This window comes from Maniola hyperantus, chromosome Z (assembly GCF_902806685.2).
Source record: "Maniola hyperantus chromosome Z, iAphHyp1.2, whole genome shotgun sequence".
In the NCBI taxonomy this organism is placed as follows: Eukaryota; Metazoa; Arthropoda; class Insecta; order Lepidoptera; family Nymphalidae; genus Maniola; species Maniola hyperantus.
In genome coordinates, this window is record NC_048564.1 from 3,674,816 (window position 1) to 3,694,407 (window position 19,592).

At 37.8% G+C, this 19,592-nt stretch overlaps 1 protein-coding gene across 1 annotated transcript in view; it reads left to right on the top strand.

Moving 5' to 3' along the window:
• Positions 1 to 18,988, top strand: part of LOC117995590 (uncharacterized) — a 38,546-nt gene extending 19,558 nt beyond the window's left edge. Inside the window, exons 2-4 of the mRNA XM_034983574.2 lie at positions 16,679 to 16,852; positions 17,552 to 17,847; positions 18,151 to 18,988. Coding sequence (XP_034839465.1) covers positions 16,679 to 16,852; positions 17,552 to 17,847; positions 18,151 to 18,838 — 1,158 coding nt within the window. The 3' untranslated portion in view covers positions 18,839 to 18,988. The remainder of the gene's footprint in view (positions 1 to 16,678; positions 16,853 to 17,551; positions 17,848 to 18,150) is intronic.
• The last annotated feature ends 604 nt before the right edge of the window (positions 18,989 to 19,592 follow it).

Consider the following 19,592-nt stretch of genomic DNA (forward strand, 5'->3'; position numbering starts at 1 on the left):
CACGACCGACACTATATTTGCATATCCTATTTGTATGTTTAGACTTTAGACCAAAGAATTTTTAAATACCTACTAATACTTATGTAAGTTATAAGAATTATTACTTCTAAATCCATGCTTCAGACTATGTTGTACTTACTATAACCTGTTAATTTAAGTTTAATATGACATTCTTACTGATAATCGAAACTATTTTATATTAACATACTTGTACCTACTTAATATTACTAAATTATTAACAAAGAAGAAACTAATTGACATTATAACAAACTTAATTGATTAGTGCGATCAATAAATAAAAATAATTTCGATTCAAATGAATGCCCTATATAATTACATGATAAAATCTATTATAAAATAATGTAACACGTAGTTTGCATGTAATTGTATAATAATTATATATTTAGCATGTATGTATTGTTAATGTACCTAACTTTGCAATGCCCTAACGGGGCTTCATGTAACCATGAAAGCAAATGAATGAATAAATAAATAAATATTTAAGATCCAGTTTAGTATCATGCGAAAGGTTTTCGACACTCGAATACTATCAACGTTGGTTGATAGTTGGTTCAACAATAAAATCTCGTACTAAGGATACAGAGAGAGTTTGTTACGAATAAACATTAGGTAGTGGATGAATGAAGCAATTTAAAGCGAAGCCATGAAAAATATTAATAGACTCGTATATTATGCACATTTGTGCGGGCTTTCGCAATTTAGCATTGTTTGTTTCCAGTTCAATGAAGTCTGCTCTTTTTTGAACAAGAGTCTGAACCGCTTATGTGTCTGTACTTTACTAGTTTCTGGCTCTGGCAGCGGTTATGGTAACGGCGGGGCAGGGGGTGCGAAGAATCTCCAACTGCCCCACTAGGTGGACGGATGACACCAGACGAGTTGCAGGGAGCCGCTGGATTCAGGCGGCGCAAGACTGTGGCGTGTGGAAGTCCCTACAAGAGACCTATGTCCAGCCGTGGACGTCTAGCGGTTGATGATGATGATGATGACTTTACTAGTTACTCATTGTAGTTACAATTTTGTACCTCTGTGGTTACAGTTGAAGAAATTGCGTAATAACTCCACTCTGCATGGCATAAAAAATACATTTGACTCATCCTGTCCGGATCCCGGCAATTTGAAGTAAATACACACTTGGCTACACAACGGGCACCCAACCGTGGTGTGCTTGGCCGAGGCGGGGATAAAGAAATTGTATAGCTTCTTATACGTATCTATGTACCTATCTACATTCATTAATTTCCATAATATTGCCGTTTTTTGTTTTCGTTTAGTCCTCATTAAAGCTCCCTCACTTTCCATCTTAAGATAAATAACCCTAGCCATTGACTTATATATTACTTCGTATGAACAGAGTTATTAAACAGACAAAACGGCACCGACTCATGCCACTTCAGTGACGTCTGGATTTCAAACGGGTAGTTCATTAATATCTAAGAGGTGGCGATGATTTATCTGGTTTCTAAACCGTGAAAAATTTTGTTCGCTTGACCATATCTTGATAATTATATCAATGCCTAGCGCTTACTAGTTACCAGCACTTTCCGTACAAGCGTAGTTTGATTTTCATTTGAATTTTAAGTATTAGCCATCGACTCGGCTCGGCGCGGCGAGCCAACTGAACGATAGCCTTTATGACACGATCGTCTGCTTACAATTCTTACTATGTATTTGTATTTTATGAAGATGAAGAAAGTTCTTTGTGGTCGCCAACTTTCTCTAAAACTCCGTATCAGACTCCAATGCTACATTTGGCCCGTAGTTCTATATGGTTGCGAGGCATGGACCCTAGTGGAGGACTTGCGGAAAAAGATCGAAGCCTTCGAAATGTGGACGTATCGCAGGATGCTCCGCATAAGCTGGACGGCTAAAGTATCCAACGCTGAGGTTCTTGCCCGGATGCAGAAAAAGACCGAGTTAGTTAAAACCATCAAGCATCGTAAGATCTCGTACCTGGGCCATATTTTGCGACACAATAGGTACCGCCTGCTGCAGACAATCATGATGGGTAAAATAGCTGGGAAAAGAGGGATGGGAAGAAGAAAGAAGTCATGGCTACGTAACATCAGGGAGTGGACTGGCATAAAAACAGTCGGAGAACTATTCCGCCTAGCCATGGACAGGGAGAAGTTTAAAAACTGACTGCTGACCTTCAGTAATGGAGAGGCACTAGAAGAAGAAGAAGATTTGTATTTTGTATTTATTTATTCGATTAAGACCTATATAAACGCTTACAAAAGTCAGATCGTCATAGTACTATACAATAATAAAATAATTGTACAAAATAGGATCTAGATAATATCTACTTGTTAAAAATGGCATAAAAATTACTAAGTTTCCCAAGCAAGTCATTTAGAACAAACTACTAGCTGATGCTTACGGCTTCGCCCGCGTGAAATTAAAAATCCCGCGGGAACTCTTTGATTTTCCGGGATAAAAAGTAGCCTATGTCACTCTCCAGGTATTTATCTATACCCATGCAAATCACGTCAATTCGTTGCACCGTTGCGACGTGATTGAAGGACAAACCAACAAGCCAACATAGTAACAAATAAACACACTTTCGCATTTATAATAAGAAGTACTGATATCAGGCGGCCCTGTAGCATGCCGCAATGTCGCTCTATGTTGCTCTGGCGTAAATGAAGCTTTACCGTAAGTTTACACACAGGTAACTTTGCACCTGACTCATTCCTCCTGGGTCAAACCAATTTAAGTAAAATGTACGGTTCGCTTCACAAGGGGCACCCAACCGTGGTGGTGCTTATCTCTGAAGGGAATAATAAAGTTGCGTTTGGCTTCTTCCTTCTATTTGCTATTAGGCATGCCTACTGTGTTAATAGTTTTTAGGGTCCCGTAGCCGAATGGCAAAAAACGGAACCCTTATAGATTCGTCATGTCTGTCTGTCTGTCTGTCCGTCCGTATGTCACAGCCACTTATGTAGATGCACCACGTAAGTAGATGTGTGTTATGTGAACAGCATTAAGGTTTTCACACAAAAATAGAAAAAAAAACAATAAATTTAGGGGGTTCCCCAACTTACTTAGAACTGAAACTCAAATTTTTTTTTCATCAAACCCATACGTGTGGGGATATCTATGGATAGGTCTTCAAAAATGATATTGAGGTTTCGAATATCATTTTTTTCTAAACTGAATAGTTTGCGCGAGAGACACTTCCAAAGTGGTAAAATATGTCCCCCCCCCCCCCCCCCTGTAACTTCTAAAATAAGAGAATGATAAAACTAAAAAAAATATTTGATGTACATTACCATGCAAACTTCCACCAAAAATTGGTTTGAACGAGAACTAGTACCTAAGCAGTTTTTGATTTATCGTGCGAAATGTCGATAAAATACGATTGTAGTACGGAACCCTCAGTGCGCGAGTCTGATTCGCACTTGGCCGGTTTTTCATTTATGTAACTAATGTTGACTTCGTTACTGATACCAGTTACATCATGAGCTTAATATTACAATAAAATTATGTATCTGTACTAAATGTATGCAAAGCTCTCATTCATATGGGAATATCATTTGTTATAACATAACAAAATAAAAATCTTTTGTTATATTTAGGGTTCCGTACCTCAAAAGGAAAAAAGAACTCTTATAGGATCACTTCATTGTCTGTCTGTCTGTCATGTCTTTCTTGTCTGTCAAGAAACCTACAGAGTACTTCCCGTTGACCTAAAATCATGAATTTTGGCAGGTAGGTAGGTCTTATTCGAGTTATAAGTAGTCACGATTCTAGGTCAACGGGATAGCCCTATAGGTTTTCTTGACAGACACGACGGACAGACAGATACTTATACAATAAAATAATCTTGTAAGGGTTCCTTTTTTCTTTTTGCGGCGTGGAACCCTAAAAATGAAAGTTTTTTTACTGAAGTAAACTGATACTTATTACTAGTGCCAAACTTTCAAAATTCATAAACGGCATTCCGAACAGATTATTTTGACGATTCAACAGCAGTCTTGTCAAAGTTTATTAGAATAAAAATATATTCTTTTCTATTCTACCATCATCGTCAAGTCAACCGATAGACGTCCTCTGCTGGACAAAGATCTCTTGTAAGCACTTCCATACGTCACGGACTTGTGCGTCCTAATAGAAGACTCTCGGAAAATCAGATAGTTCCCATTGGAATTTAAAAAAAAAAAACCGGCCAAGTGCGAGTCAGTCTCGCGCACTGAGGGTTCCGTAGTACAATCGTATTTTGTCGACATTTTGCACGATAATTCAAAAACTATGATGCATAAAAATAAATAAAAATCTGTTTTAGAATGTACTAGGTGAAGACCTTTCATATTATGATACCCCACTCAATATAGTTATCTCACTTCGAAAGTTGAAAATACTAATTATTAGTTCATGACCACAATTTAATTTTTTTTGTGTGATCTAACCCTAAATTTACGGTTTTCAGATTTTTCCCCAAATGTCAGCTATAAGATGTACCTACCTGCCAAATTTCATGATTCTAGGTCAACGGGAAGTACCCTGTAGGTTTCTTGACAGACAGACAGACAACAAAGTCCTATAAGGGTTTCGTTTTTCCTTTTGAGGTACGGAACCCTAAAAATCTTATTATTATTATACACGCGGATGAAGTCACGGCCATCATCTAGTATAAGTAGCATTACTTATATTGCTACTTATTACTATAGGCTCTTATGATTCTATGATTATACTAGCTTATGCACGCGACTTCGTCCGCGTGGACTACACAAATTTAGAACCCCAGTTTTACCCCCTAAGGGTTGAATTTTCAAAAGTCCTTTCTTAGCAGATGTATACGTCATAATAGCTATCTGCATGCCAAATTTCAGCCCGATCCATCCAGTAGTTGGAGCTGTGCGTTGATATATCAGTCAGTCAGTCAGTCAGTCACCTTCTTTATACATTTAGATTAGAGTCTCTTTATCCCATTTTTTTCATTTCATGCCAAGTCTTCTAGTTTAAGTAACTTTTGGTTGTTTTACTTATCAGTTATCATCTAAGTAGGTATTACTTGCCTTTCGAGACTCTTGGGGAAAAAATTTAAGATTTTTACATTGTTTTTGTTATAAATAACATCGATGTAAATAACTATTTAAAATACCATAACATCAGTCACAGCTAAAGTGGACCGTCTAACTAAAGATACGTCCATAAGTAGTTGTAATTTGGTATGAAACGCTCCATTGGTCTGCCAGTCTTTCATCTCAAGCAAAAAATACGATTTTTAGTGGCACTTTTTATTGCACTTTCCATTTTTCAACTCTAAGGTTCAACGCACATTGCAACATAAACGGAGCGCAGCAACGCGTTATCTGTCTGTCTGTCTGCCAACCTTTCACGGCTCATCCGTTCAACCGATTTTGACGAAATTTGGTACAAATATAGCTAGCATACCGGAATAGGACATAGGCTGCGTTTTAATCCGGAAAACCAAAGAGTTCCCACTTCTACCATCTTCTAGTAGGTAGGTAATAAAAAGAGTACCTACTGCTGTGGCCTGAGTTTCTTGGCGGCTATGGTAGAGTCTGTTTTCCGTTATCTTTTGACTTTTTCGGCTGAAATTTCTGTGAAAAGTGTGATATGGTTAGACCCTTACATGATTCGGTTAGGTAGAGTTTTAGATTAGTTATAGATAAGGTATAGCTCGAGCATATCAGTTGTTTAAGTGTACATTGATATGTCAGTCATTCAGTGTATCATTTTACATAATATTATATAGAGATTTCATTCCATGTACGAATTTGTGTAGAGTAAATTTCCCACGTATATACTTACTGCGTGCCTACGTGTTCACTTTTTCATGTTTTTAACACATAATACAGCTGGATTTCAGTTTACTTTGTAACATTTTAGAAAAATGCGTAACTGCGTTTCGTCTGCCACAATGTGCTTTGAGCCTAAGGAGGCTTTCATTAGTTCTGATTATATGACAATAATGTCTGTTACACTTTTTAAATTCCTATGTGAAAATAATACAAGAAAACTATTTAGCAGACTTTTTATTATAAATAAACTCTACAATACAAGTTTTTATGAGATTTTTTGAATCAATTTCTATTAAGTAATTAGGTAATTAGTAGTACCAACAGTTAGATATTAACTGCCCCAGCTTCGCCCCTACCATAAGTTATCCTAATCTTTCCTTGGGCCTGAATTCCTGCTACGTTAATATCGGACATAGTTCAACGGGTTGCGAAGCTGAAGTGGCAATGGGCAGGGCACATAGTTCGTACAACCGATAGATGTTGGGGTCCCAAGGTGCTGGAATGGCGACCTCGCACCGGAAGACGCAGCGTTGGAAGACCCCCCACTAGGTGGACGGATGACATCAGGCGAGTCGCAGGGAGTCGCTGGATCCAGGCGGCGCGGCGCAAGACCGTAGCGTGTGGACGTCTTTTGGTTGATGATGATGGTGATGAAGTCAATCGCACATAGAGTACGTAGTAGATGTACGTAGAGTTTAGAAGAGCCTGTGTATTTTTATAAAATGTTAAGTCACACTTCATACTAAGTTACATACACACATCGCTGTAGTAGTTCCGTCACCCTTATGTCCGCGACGCACCGTTAATACGAATCAAGTACCGGATTTAATGAACTAAGAGCCAGCGCTTGCCAAGCCTTCGTTATTTTATAAAGCTGAAAGTTTCTCGACGTATTGTCCCCAATACTTGGAGTATAGACAATTACGTTTGTTTGTATGTTTGTTTGGATCATGGTGGCTTTGGGAGATAATAGGTAAGAAAAATTTAAAAATCTTACGACAAAGTAGGTATGAAGTCAAATACAAACGCAATTTTTGATATTATGTATTTAATATTATTTAGTAATTTCCTTGAAGTGTAGGTAAAACACTAAAAAATTATAAAAAATGAAGTCAAATTTTTTATATTAGAAATCACGTCATGCATTACCAGACACTTGGTATCATAGCAACCCCCTGCCAGACACCCTTAAAGTTTAAAAGTCTGGCAGGGGGTCGCCACGACACATCTGGCTGTCTATTCCGAAGAAAATATAAAAAAATTGACTTCTTACTTTCACGTAAGATTTTTAAGTACACCTTTATTGCCTGTTACCTCCCAAAGCCAGCATAATCCAAACAAATATCCAAACAAATCGTTCAGTCCTGCCAGTGTCGGGGACAATACGCAGATAAACTTTCAGCTTTTATAAAATATTGAAGGTCTGGCACGCGCTTTCTCTCTTTCTATAATGTAAGTAGATAAACCACAACCGACACGAACTCGCGACGTGACGAAAATCCACGCGTTAAAGCAACTTTTACATGTTGTTAAACTGAACAAGTTGAAAGGTTATTGTCCTTTACGATATTTGAAATTAATTTGATTTGAGTCCTCGAGTTTATCGCTTTTTAAATATTCCACCATATTCCCGAGGTGTTAATTGTTATATTTCATTTACGTGTGTGCGCAATTTATGTTCACGAGCAAAGCGAAGTCTTCGAGTTCATTTGGTCGAAGCTTTACTCCTGAGTAAATTAATAAGTAGCTTATGTGTTAATTCGTTGTATAATCTATCTCCATTTCAAATTTCAACCAAATCCGTCCATCAGTTTTTGTGTGACAAACATAATATACACACAAACACACATACATTCAAACTTTCGCCTTTATTATATTATTCTAGTGTCAAGTGTGACACACGCAAAAGAGCGCGCCACGCTGGCGCTGCCTTCATGTGTTGTGTTTGTCTCAGGTTTTATTGATATTGTACAAGCATCCTAATACGTTACGTAAGTAGACATAAACAGGCGAGCCGTGGACTGCATTTGAATTTCTAACAACATTGGTCTTTGGAAAACACTGATTGTGTTCTTGGTTTATAAGAAATGTTTTAGTAAACATTATCAATATATTAATAGTAAACCTAGGTATTGTAAGCATTGCGCTAGTAACCACAAACACAACGCAATAGGTAATCTAAATAAATAATTTATATAAAAGGAAAAGGTGACTGACTGACTGATTTATCAACGCTCAAACTACTGAACGGATCGGGTTCAAATTTGGCATACAGATAGCTATTATGACGTAGGCATCCACTAAGAAACGATTTTTGAAAATTGAAGCATAAGCTACTTATTAATATTTTTAAGAAAGGTGTTGAATTAAGTTACAAAAACTTGGCCAGACAAACTATTAAATAAATAAATAGAAATTTATTTCAAGTAACTGAGATCTACACTGGAAATAAAACCCTAATTAGTAATTAGCAATGTAGGCTTTTATTTTGATCATTATAAGTACTTACGTCGTTTTATGTTGTCATAAACGGTTTTAACTAGGTACCTACTCTACCTAATTTAATTTATGTTTTTATAAAGGTTTGACGACCTCCCTGGCGCAGTGGTGAGCGCTGTGGTCTTAATAGTGGGAGGTCCCGGGTTCGATTCCTGGCAGCGGTTTGGAATTTTATAATTTCTAAATTTCTGGTCTGGTCTGGTGGGAGGCTTCGGCCGTGGCTAGTTACCACCCTACCGGCAAAAGCCGTGCCGCCAAGCGATTTAGCGTTCCGGTACGATGCCGTGTAGAAACCAAAGGGGTATAGGTTTAATAAAAACTGCCATACCCCTTCCAGGTTAGCCCGCTATCATCTTAGACTGCATCATCACTTACCACCAGGTGAGATTGCAGTCAAGGGCTAAAGGGCTAACTTGTATCTGAATAAAAAAAAAAAGGTGATTCTAAAATAGCTTTATAAGAGGTTACAGCCTGGTTAAGAAGGTGGCCTCCTATTTGGGAAGTCGGAGATTCGATCCTAGGCACGCACCTCTATCTTTTCGCAGTTATTTGCATTTTAAACAATTAAATATCACTTTGGGTGAAGGAAAACATCATGAGGAAACCTGCATACCTGAGACAATTTTCTCAAAGGTGTGTGAAGTCTGCTAATCTGCAGTTAGCCAACGTGGTGGACTATGGCCAAGACCTTTCTTATTCCGAGAGGAGACCTGTGCTCTCACAATGGGTCGATGATGATGATGATGAATTCTATAGGTACCTACCAATTAAGTTCAATGGTTCGATGAGATTGTAAAAATAATAATAGCTATAGTTATTGTTGAAAAAAGTAGTTAACCTTCAAGTCCGCGACATGTATTCGCTTGGAAGCAGTGGCGTGCACAGGAGTTCAAGCCAGGGTATGCATTTAGGTATGAACTTATTTTACGGCAGGTTAAAATGAAAAATAAGCATTGGTTTATTACAATGAGGGTAAGCAGTGCGTTTATGCCTCTATGAGCTGCACGCCACTGCTTGGAAGCCATTTCAACTTAACGGGTTTATAGTGGTCCCCAATAAAAAACGATTTATGTTTTTTGTATTGATTAATTAGGTAGATACGTACAAACATTTCGGTATTTACTGCAAATCTAAACTGAAATGCGTTCCCGTACGATGCCGTGTAGAAACCATATGGGTTTAATAAAAAACTGCCATACACGTCCAGGTTTAACCTGCCTAATGGCTAATAGCCCGCATCCATCTTAGATTGCATCATCACTTACCACCAGGTGAGATTGCAGGCAAGGGCTTTTTTTTTAATTATTCAGATACAAGTTGTATCTGAATAATTAAAAAAAAACTGTACACCGATTGATCACTGTGGTCTGTGCAATAATTTAAAAGGGAAATGTCTTCAATATGAAGTATACCTACCTACAACTAGGCCTACTCGTTGTCGCGTCAAAACAACAGGTAGGTAGCTACCTGTTTACAAAATAACGTATTCAAACCGCATATTGGCGTGACTTGTTCATAAGTCGCGCGACACACCTGCGTAAATTGTGACGCCGAAAGTTCGGCGGCTGAATTTTCAATCGTAGTGTTCGGTTGGCATTACACGCCTTTGTGAAACATGTGCGGAAAATTATGTGACGGAACTTCACGCAGAGTCTTTTCAGCACGCTCCACGACGGAATGTGGTGGGGGTGTACCGATATATATCTGAATAAAAAAAAAAAAAAAAAAAAAAAACTCGACAGTTAGGTGCGCCGGACTTTTGGTTGTGTGTCGCTTGCTACGAAAAATCGAAGGAATCCGCGGAAGGTACGGTGCTACTTAGTAAAAATCGGTCAAATACGATACGTGGACTCGCACACGCCTTGGGTTCCTACTATCGTACAAGAATACTTTTTTTTTCTTGGCGGCCGTTTTGAAATTTTTATTATTTTTTGTTGTTATAGTGGCAATAGAAATATTATACTTTTGAAAATTTCAACTTTCTACCTATCACGAGATACAACAGCCAGCTGACAGACAGACGGACAGACGGACGGACGGACGGACAGCTGAGTCTTAGTAATTCCGTTGGAACCGTTCGGGTACCGAGCCGTAGAAAAGACTGCGAGCGTATTCAACCGAACCACACACAGTTCACGACAGTTAGAAAACTTCTTACAAAACGGCATCAACACTAACAAAACGGCTTCGACGTTACTGGCAGGCGTCAAATGTTAGCACATTACACACACAGTAGCCTTAAGTAGTCCTATTCTTATTTTATTTTCCTTTACCATATCCAAATAATATATTTGTCATATCGTCGATTCAGCTTCAAACCGAGAATTTCCTCACTCTCGTTCACTCTGACCGAACTATCAGTGACGTAGTTTAAACGCAGGTGTGTCGCGACACTTAGTGCACTTGTCAGGACGCGGGCTGGGCGCCTGCTTCCGAGGGTTCGGGCCGGATGCTCGCGTCACGCGCCGCCGCGTCGACGGGCTTGCCTCACGCCAACCGCCTGTACTAACCCCCCTCTACAAACCAGCTTTTGTTTACTACGAACGACACGATGTCGTTTCAGCTATACTAAAGTCATTTCAAATGTGTCATAAATCATAAGGGTTGTGAAGCTGTGATAGCCTAGTGGTTCCGCCGTCCGCCTTCTAATCGGAGGTCGGGGGTTCGATCCCTGTCACGCACCTCTAACTTTTCGGAGTTATGTGCGTTTTAAGTAATTAAATATCACTTGCTCTAACGGTGAAGGAAACATCGTGAGGAAACCTGCATGCCTGAGAGTTCTCCATAATGTTCTCAGAGGTGTGTGAAGTCTACCAATCCGCACATGGCCAAAACCCTTCTCACTCTGAAAGGAGACCCGTGCTCTGTAGTGAGCCGGCGATGGGTTGATCATGATGATGATGGTATAATTTCACCGAGGTTACTTAAAATGAGTCATGGCTAGCTTGTACATAGAAGTCGTTAATTATTGTACCTATAAAGGTATGATTCCGAACCACGCTGCACGCAGCAGTGCTGCCGCAATAATGCTGTCATCAGCTGTCACAGTTCTGTCGCGGCACTACTGGTCCCCATACAATCTCTATAAGCTTATATGACATTACATTCCGAGCTAGGCTGCAATGTTCCGCTACGTTGCTGCCGCGACATTGCCTAGCTCGGAATGTAATGTCATATAAGCTTAGAGAGATTGTATGGGGACCAGTAGTGCCGCGACAGGACTGTGACAGCTGGTGACAGCACTGTTGCGGCAGCGCTGCTACGTGCAGCGTGGTTCGGAATCATACCTTCACAGTCAAGACAATGCATCGTATCGGCTGTACTGGATAAGAGACTTAATTCAAACTTAACTACCATCCCAATTCACAAGCTAGCCATGACTCATTTTAAGTAACCTCGGTGAAATTATACATTACACTTCAATTACCATTGACCGATTTCATTGTAACCCAATCTTAGCCTACTAGCCTTGGTCCGTGGTTCCGTCCTGATGCATCTATGCACTGATACCCGAGAATCGTAACCAAGTAGGTACTTTGGAACTTGACACTATGTAAATAATATACACTAACTGGCAATATAGGTTAGCTAAGTTGCTGGAACGTGTACTTAAACTTGTACGTAAAAAAATACTTTTCACGCACCCTTTTAAATATGTGTCTTTCATGTCAAAAGTATGATTTTAGCAAATAAATTTTAAGTACTGATTCTTGAGAATTATTATTAGGGTTCCGTACCTCAAAAGTAAAAACGGGACCCTTATAGGATCACTTTGTTGTCTGTCTGTCTGTCGGTCTGTCAAGAAACCTACAGGGTACTTCCCGTTGACCTAGAATCATGAAGTTTGGCAGGTAGGTAGATCTTATAGCAGACATTCGGGGAAAAAATCTGAAAACCGTGATTTGTGGTTACATCACACAAAAAAATTATGGTCATGAACTAATAATAATTAGTATTTTCAATTTTCGAAGTAAAATAGCTACACCAAGTTGGGTATCATATGAAAGGTGTTTTAGATAATTACCGTTAGTTACATCTATTACCCAGTATTAGCTTGTTTATTGGTCTATTGTTGTTTTTATTTTATGCCAATTCAATTGTGAACCACCATGTCAACGGATGTTGCTCAGTGGTTTAGTTTGTAATATCAACGTTCACATTGTAGGTCACTAATTATCGCCGCGATAAAATTTCTTTAGCCATAAATTTAGGCCTCGATTGATAAGAATTTTCGTTGTTTGTATGAATGAGAAATTTCTTATTCTGATACCTTAATTCCTTGCTTATATTATGCCCAATTCTATTGTACCTGTACACAATATCTAAACTGAAATGTCAATTTTCTGTTATTCAATTATCTATAATCTGTCTATACGAGTAGGTAACGTAGCAACCTTGCTATTTTATCAAAAATTGTATGATCTTTTTTTGCAATTAATAGCGTTGCTAAGTAACATATTATCGAAAGATTACGGATAGATTGATTTTATTATTAACTAGATGATGCCCGCGACTTTGTCCGCGTGGATTAAGCTTATTAAAAATCCCGTGGGAAGTCTTTAATTTTCCGGGATAAAGGGGTTTTCCGGGTCCTTCCCCAGGATGTAAGTTAACTCTGTACCAAAATTCATCAAAATCGGTTAAACTGTTGTGCCGTGAAGAGCTAGCAGACAGACAGCCAGACACACTTTCGCATTTATAATATCACTATGGATTTCGAGCGTTAATCTAGTGACTAGTGAGTGTGTCCTTTTCAGCAGGGAACATTTTGAAAGGGATAGCAATAGGCGTGCAATTTTTGCTAAGTTTAGAGATTGTGTTCAACAGAATTAGCCAGATTATCGTTAAAGTGAAATTATTATGTGAAAGCTTGCTCTGCGTTACTCTTTAACCATTAGACCATCCTAACCTCCATATGCATAATGTATGTAAGTAGAACGTTAGGTAACTGATATACCTACATAGAGACATCTTCAATTTACTTTAAGTTCTTACTTAACTGTCGATTATTCCAATAACAATCAGAAATTAGAGTATTTTAAACTAGTTAATGCCTGCGACTTTGTCCGCGTGCATTTAGGCTTTAAAAATCTCGTGGGAACTCTTTGATTTTCCGGGATAAAAAGTAGCCTATGTCCTTCCCCAGGATGCGAGTTATCTCTGTACCAAATTTCGTCAAAATCGGCTGGGCGGTTGGGCCGTGAAAGGCTAGCAGACAGAAAGACACACTTTCGCATTTATGATATTAGTGTGGATTTTCCACGTTTCATTTTACTTATTTAAATACAAAAAACCACATAATAGGGGTTTCCTTAAGGAACTAGCCAAGGCAAGGAGGTTACGGTAGATGGATATTATATTGTGTAAGTAACTATAAGTATAATTTGAAGGTGTAAGGCGTTAGCTAGCTATTCTCTTGTTATTGCATAATATATCCGCCCTAAGAAGGACATTTAACGCGCAGAACCTGTTGTCTATTAGTAACAGAAGAATCAAGCACCAAAAAATCCAAACTAGTGTTATATTAATATAAAATGTAGGTAGGTATCTATCCGTCTGTTACTTTTTCACGGCCCATCCGTTGGATCACTTTGACAAAATTTTGTATCGTAGACTCTAGAGATAGCTTGACCCAGTGAAGACATGGGCATACTTTTTAGGATGTTAATGAGACATGGTTCCAGCGCAATAGTAATATGCGGGACTTACACAAAATATATATGATCTATAGAGTTTCCATTCTTAGATTAACATAGTGACATAGTTCATATAGCAGATTCTAATATAAGAAACAATTACTAGGTAATCAAGTGATGACAATCAAGTTCTTCATAATTTTAACGTTAGGTCAGAGAATTATAAACAACAGCGTGGGATGTCTTTGACAGTTCAAAAGTTCAGAGTGTTAACTGTCTAGCATTAGGTCCCAGGTTTTTGCCGCGTGTCAACAACAAACACCATGATGCGTGGATTCCGTTACTTGATCTGTTTTTGTAAGCCATATTCTGTTATATAAACCAATTGCTTTAATATCTCACGGTGCACAAAGCATACTAGATCCATTGTAGATGCTTAATGACGCGAAAATTGCAAGTTAAATAAAAACCAGTCAAGTGCAAGTCGGACTCGTACACAAGGGTTCCGTATCATCGTACCGAACTCTGTGTAGGTATAGTATGCGACAAGTCGAGATGGGCAATTTAGGAACCTTACCGCACACCCACACAGCTCTCACGCTAACCCGGAGCGGGTGACGTGTGCGGGGCGTCTACCCTACTACTACACCTACTTTTTGATCTTTTTGAATTTTCATGTTTGCAGCCATTTTGTAATTCGCTACCTTAGTTTTTAAGCGGCAATAGAAATACACACTCTGTTAACATTTCGATTCGCTACTTATTACGGTTCATAAGATACAGCCTGCTGACATACAGACAGACGGACAGGTGGACGGACATCAGAGGCTTACTAATAGGGTTCCGTTGGCACACTTGGCTAGGGTACGGAACTCTAAAAATGCCTCTCAATATACTCAATGCGGTAAATTGCGTTGCCATAAAATTATTTTTTCTTTCGTCTATAGACATATTGATGTTGATAAGAAAGTAGGAAGCGATTGAGCTTCCGACTTTCAAAAGACCGTTCTCATTATTAGTGAAGCGATTTGGAAAATGATGCATGGACAATTTTAACAAAATCTTTATATACATTTATATTATAATGATTAGGTCAAAGTTTTTAAGTTTGAATGTAGGAGGTAATTTTTGAAACTACTTATCTGATTCCAAAAATTCTTTCACCATTTCATATGTAGGTAGGTACATTTTTTTAGATGGACAAAGAGCCTATATATTTTGTAGGAATGTAAATTTTTCAACACGGGTGAAGTCGGGGCGAAGGTTATGTAGTCTTCGGAACCACTGCCCCTATTTGAAAAATTTAATGATAACTTTGTTACTAACTAGAAACAAATCGCTGGCTCACTATAGAGTACGAGTCTCCTCTCGGAGTTAGACGGGGCCAAGTGTGGATCAGCAGGCTTTACACACCTTTTAGAACATGGAGAACTCTCACGCGCCGTCCTATTGTCATCGCTCGCGCGATGATGCGATGCGATTTCATCGTGCGATGAAATACAATATGAACGTGCTAGATTAGCCTCAGAAGTATAGAGATGATAGAGTCAGGAATCACCTACTGAGAGCCTAAACCTTAGTTCGTTATCAAAAAGCTAGGGCGTGGTTGAAGGTAGAAAACAAAATAAAAGATTGTATAAGGAAATAAACTGTTTTATTCAGGGAAAAGTCCCTCCAAATCAAAGTTTATCTTTACCATTAATTATTGCTTTATCATTATATAATTTATTATTTCCTTTAAGAAAAATCTACCGCCAGTTCGAAAAAGCATATCTACCGAGAGAAAGAACTGGCAAGAAAAAACTCGGCGGTGTCTATTCACAATTATTGAAAAATAGATACAACTATGGTATTACCATAACATATCCAACCCACATCGGGTATAAGCATAAACTATTACAAAGGAATACCAGTTGAATAACAAATTACACATTAAACAACATACATAGTATAACAATAGAAATATAAAATCAACAATATTCGTACCTGTAGGTATGTCACAGCTTCTTATTAAAAATAGGAAAATTAATGATTTCTACCGTCAAAGCAGAGCCATTTATAGGCTGGGATTAACTCCCACCCTCTGTATAAAAATATAGTGATACCATGTAAAGATTAAATTCAATAGAGTCAATAGAGTTTAAACTCTACTAAATTTATATACTTTAAATACCACATTATACTCTATTTAAATCTACAATTACTTTATTTCTAAAATATAATAAAATCTTTATTATGTTTTGCCATGTAAGTACCATAGATTTGCCATTTATAATCTGTTAATTGTTCTGTCACGTCTGTAGTATTTTGTCTATCATTTTGACGTGCCTCTGTTTACAAATATAATATCTATGGTTTAGAATTAATTCTTAAGCAAAATCTAAAGAGTTTAGTAGCAATTTCAAGAAATAAATAGCAACTCTAACCATTTATCTTATAAACGCATCGCATGATCGCGCGATCTTCAATAGGTCATTCAGTACAACACAGTTTGTTTGAACGCACGGGACGCGCGATCATTTTCGTCGGACGCACGCATCATCGCACGAGCGATGACAATAGGACGGCGCCTCAAGGCATGCAGGTTTCCTCAAAACGTTTTGTTTCACCGTCATAACTCCAAAAAGTTAGAGGTCCGAACCCCTGACCTCCAATTAGGAGGCGGATGTCCTAACCTATCACAGTTAAGGCTATCACAGTTCATAACTTGGCAAATATGTTTCAAAAATATTAAATTCTGCATTAAACTTGTTTCAGGTTCCAGGAAGTATTGATCAGTGCCCTCAACTTTCGAAGAATAATAATTTAGAGCAGAATGGAGAAAATGTGAAACCACCTGATATGACAGCGAAGAACAACGCTGACATGCGCCATACTGAAGTAAATGCCCTAAACATGGAGGTGGAGACTTTACGTTGGCAACTTTCCCAGGTAAATATAAACTTTTAATTTAATAAATAAAGATGGGCAGAATAGTTCTCATTGCGGCCACTTCCGAAACTAATTTAGATCGATAGATTAATTTAATTAATTTATTTTTATGGAAACAAACAGTAATAATTACATGGATAGTTACTACATATAATATAATACTAGGACTAGCTGATGCCCGCGCCTTCGTCGGCGTGGAATTAGGTTTTTCAAAAATCCCGTGGGAACTCTTTGACTGTCCGGGATAAAAAGCCTATGTCACTCTCTTATCTATAACCATGCAAAAAAAGACGTCCACCGTTGCGACGTGATTGAAGAAAAAACCAACAAACCAATAAACGAACAAGCCAAAAAACAAACAAACTTTCGCATTTATAATAAGGGTACTGATAAGTTAAAGCTTTTAAAGCTTTAAAACTTTTTAAAAAATATATAAAAATAATATTTCTGAAGTGACCGCTCTGAGGACCAAGTCCTTGTATTTTGATCAAAATTTGATATCTCTAATTAATTGGTGCACCAATATACTATACCAAAACTGTGTTTTGTTAAATGTAGGGCATTGCGAAATGCTCAGCTCAATTATTTTTTGATTCTTGCTCTAAGCGAATTATATATAATAAGTATTGGTTTTTGCTATGCGTATTACGATATTATTATTAACTTGAGAAATGTCAATTTTAGCGTGATTATTTTCAGACAGAGGCCAACAGGCAGATGCACATAGCTTTACTTCAGCAAATAGTAACATTTTTGAATAGAGTCAAAGAGCACATAGAAAACCAGAAAACTGATCCAGCAGTGCAACTAGATACTACGTCACCGATAGTGTTCCCAAAGTCTTTAAATATAACTGACTTGCCTCGATCCCGGTCTGTTTTTCATGTCAGCAGAAACCTTGATTATTCTCTGAGTCCTTCTAAGAAAATTAGTACAAGGAAAATCAGCAAATCGATTAGTAATGTTAACGGATATAAAGATTGCAGCAGTTTTTGGTGAGTGGATTTGCACAATATTTAACGATGAAGGTTAATTTAATTGTACAATATAATTAGGTGTTCTTTGACGAACCTTTATTGACGATCCAAGTCGAGATTGCCTACCAGCATTGTTGAGACAGGCAAGGTATTGCCCAGGCTCAGAGGCCCATTTAATAAGGAGCCCAGACGGGTTAGAAACTAGTTGGGCATATTCCGACAAACTAGTAAGTTTAACCGGCCATACATATAATATTATATTTATATTTATAGTGATCTATATCTAATCAAAATATTAATTATAACATTTTCTGATTTCAGGAGTCAGCCAAAACTGTCTTTAGTATCTGAGAATGAAACTGGCCAAAAGTTAACAGAAGAGATGTCGAGACTTATAACTCTTGCCAATACTGTACTTAGCACCAAACTTCCAGATCTCGTATGTTCCTGTGTTGGTGGACGAATGGAGTCAACTTTGCCACTAGCTGAAGAGAAAAATGATCAGACAAGTGCACAAATTGTATCCAAGTCATTGGATTTAATTGAAGAAAATGTTACTGATACTGTTGTGTTCAACACAAACGTCGGTAAAGAAACTTACAATGGTACAACTAACGGACTCGAGGACTTAAACAATAGAATTTTAAGCGACTTTATTGTATCGCAATCACCGCTTGGCTGCGGATTGGAAAATGAGTTTTCTGGAATAAAATTATATGACCAAGAGCATCCTAGTTCGGAAAACGGGTTCGTCGCATCGTGTGGAAAAGTGGTACAGAAACTTGACAAAATAAATGAATACAACGTGTCATCTCATTTCATAGAAGATGAAAGTGGGTTTTCATCGATGAGTTCTTTTCAGGAGATTGGTATACCTATCATTAGCATTATACCACCGTCACCATGTAAAGAAGTAGAAAGTTTTGAAGAGACTTCTAACGAAACTGAGAAGTGGAAAGTGGATGCCATTGAACTGGACCAGCAAAGTGTCAAAGTGTTCTGGGTTTGATTCCCCAACGATGTATTGCATAATATGCGTGTGTTTTAAGTGCCGATATAATTTGTTTTTAGCCATTATGTTCGTCATCAGTTAATTATTAAGTCGAGTAGTATGTTAACGTACCGCGGCAGTTCATATTTATAAATAAAGAAAAGAAATTGTAACCATGTTTTTATTACATAACATGATATTTGAATTAGTGTCTATCTATAAATGGGCTGGGCAAGTCAAGTCAAATTGCGTGAAGTTTTCAATTCGTACTCAAAAGTAAGTCGAAAGCCTCCTACTTGTGGATCTGAATCGTGGCCACTCACAATAGGGTATTTTATCTTAGCAATGAAAAATCTCAAAATGTATAAACAAGATTGTAAAATTATAGTATTGTAATGTCTTTAAAATGGGTTACAAAATACTAACCCATAAAAGATATTAATTTTTATCTGTTCTACAAATATTCAAAACTCTTTAATTTTCCGGGATAAATTTTTTTATCTGTTCTACAAATATTCAAAACTCTTTAATTTTCCGGGAAAGAGGTTTTGTCACTTTCCAGGTCTTTAGCTATATCCATGTAAAAATCACGTCGATCCGTAGCTCCGTTGCAGTGTGATTGAAGGACAAACCAACAAATAAACATACTTTCGCATTTATAATATGGGTAGTGATTAACTTATTCAAACCTTATTTAATCCCCTCTGTATTTACTGGTCACACCTTTCAAACAAAAATTCCAAAATGTCATTTTAGTCATTTTAAACTTGTA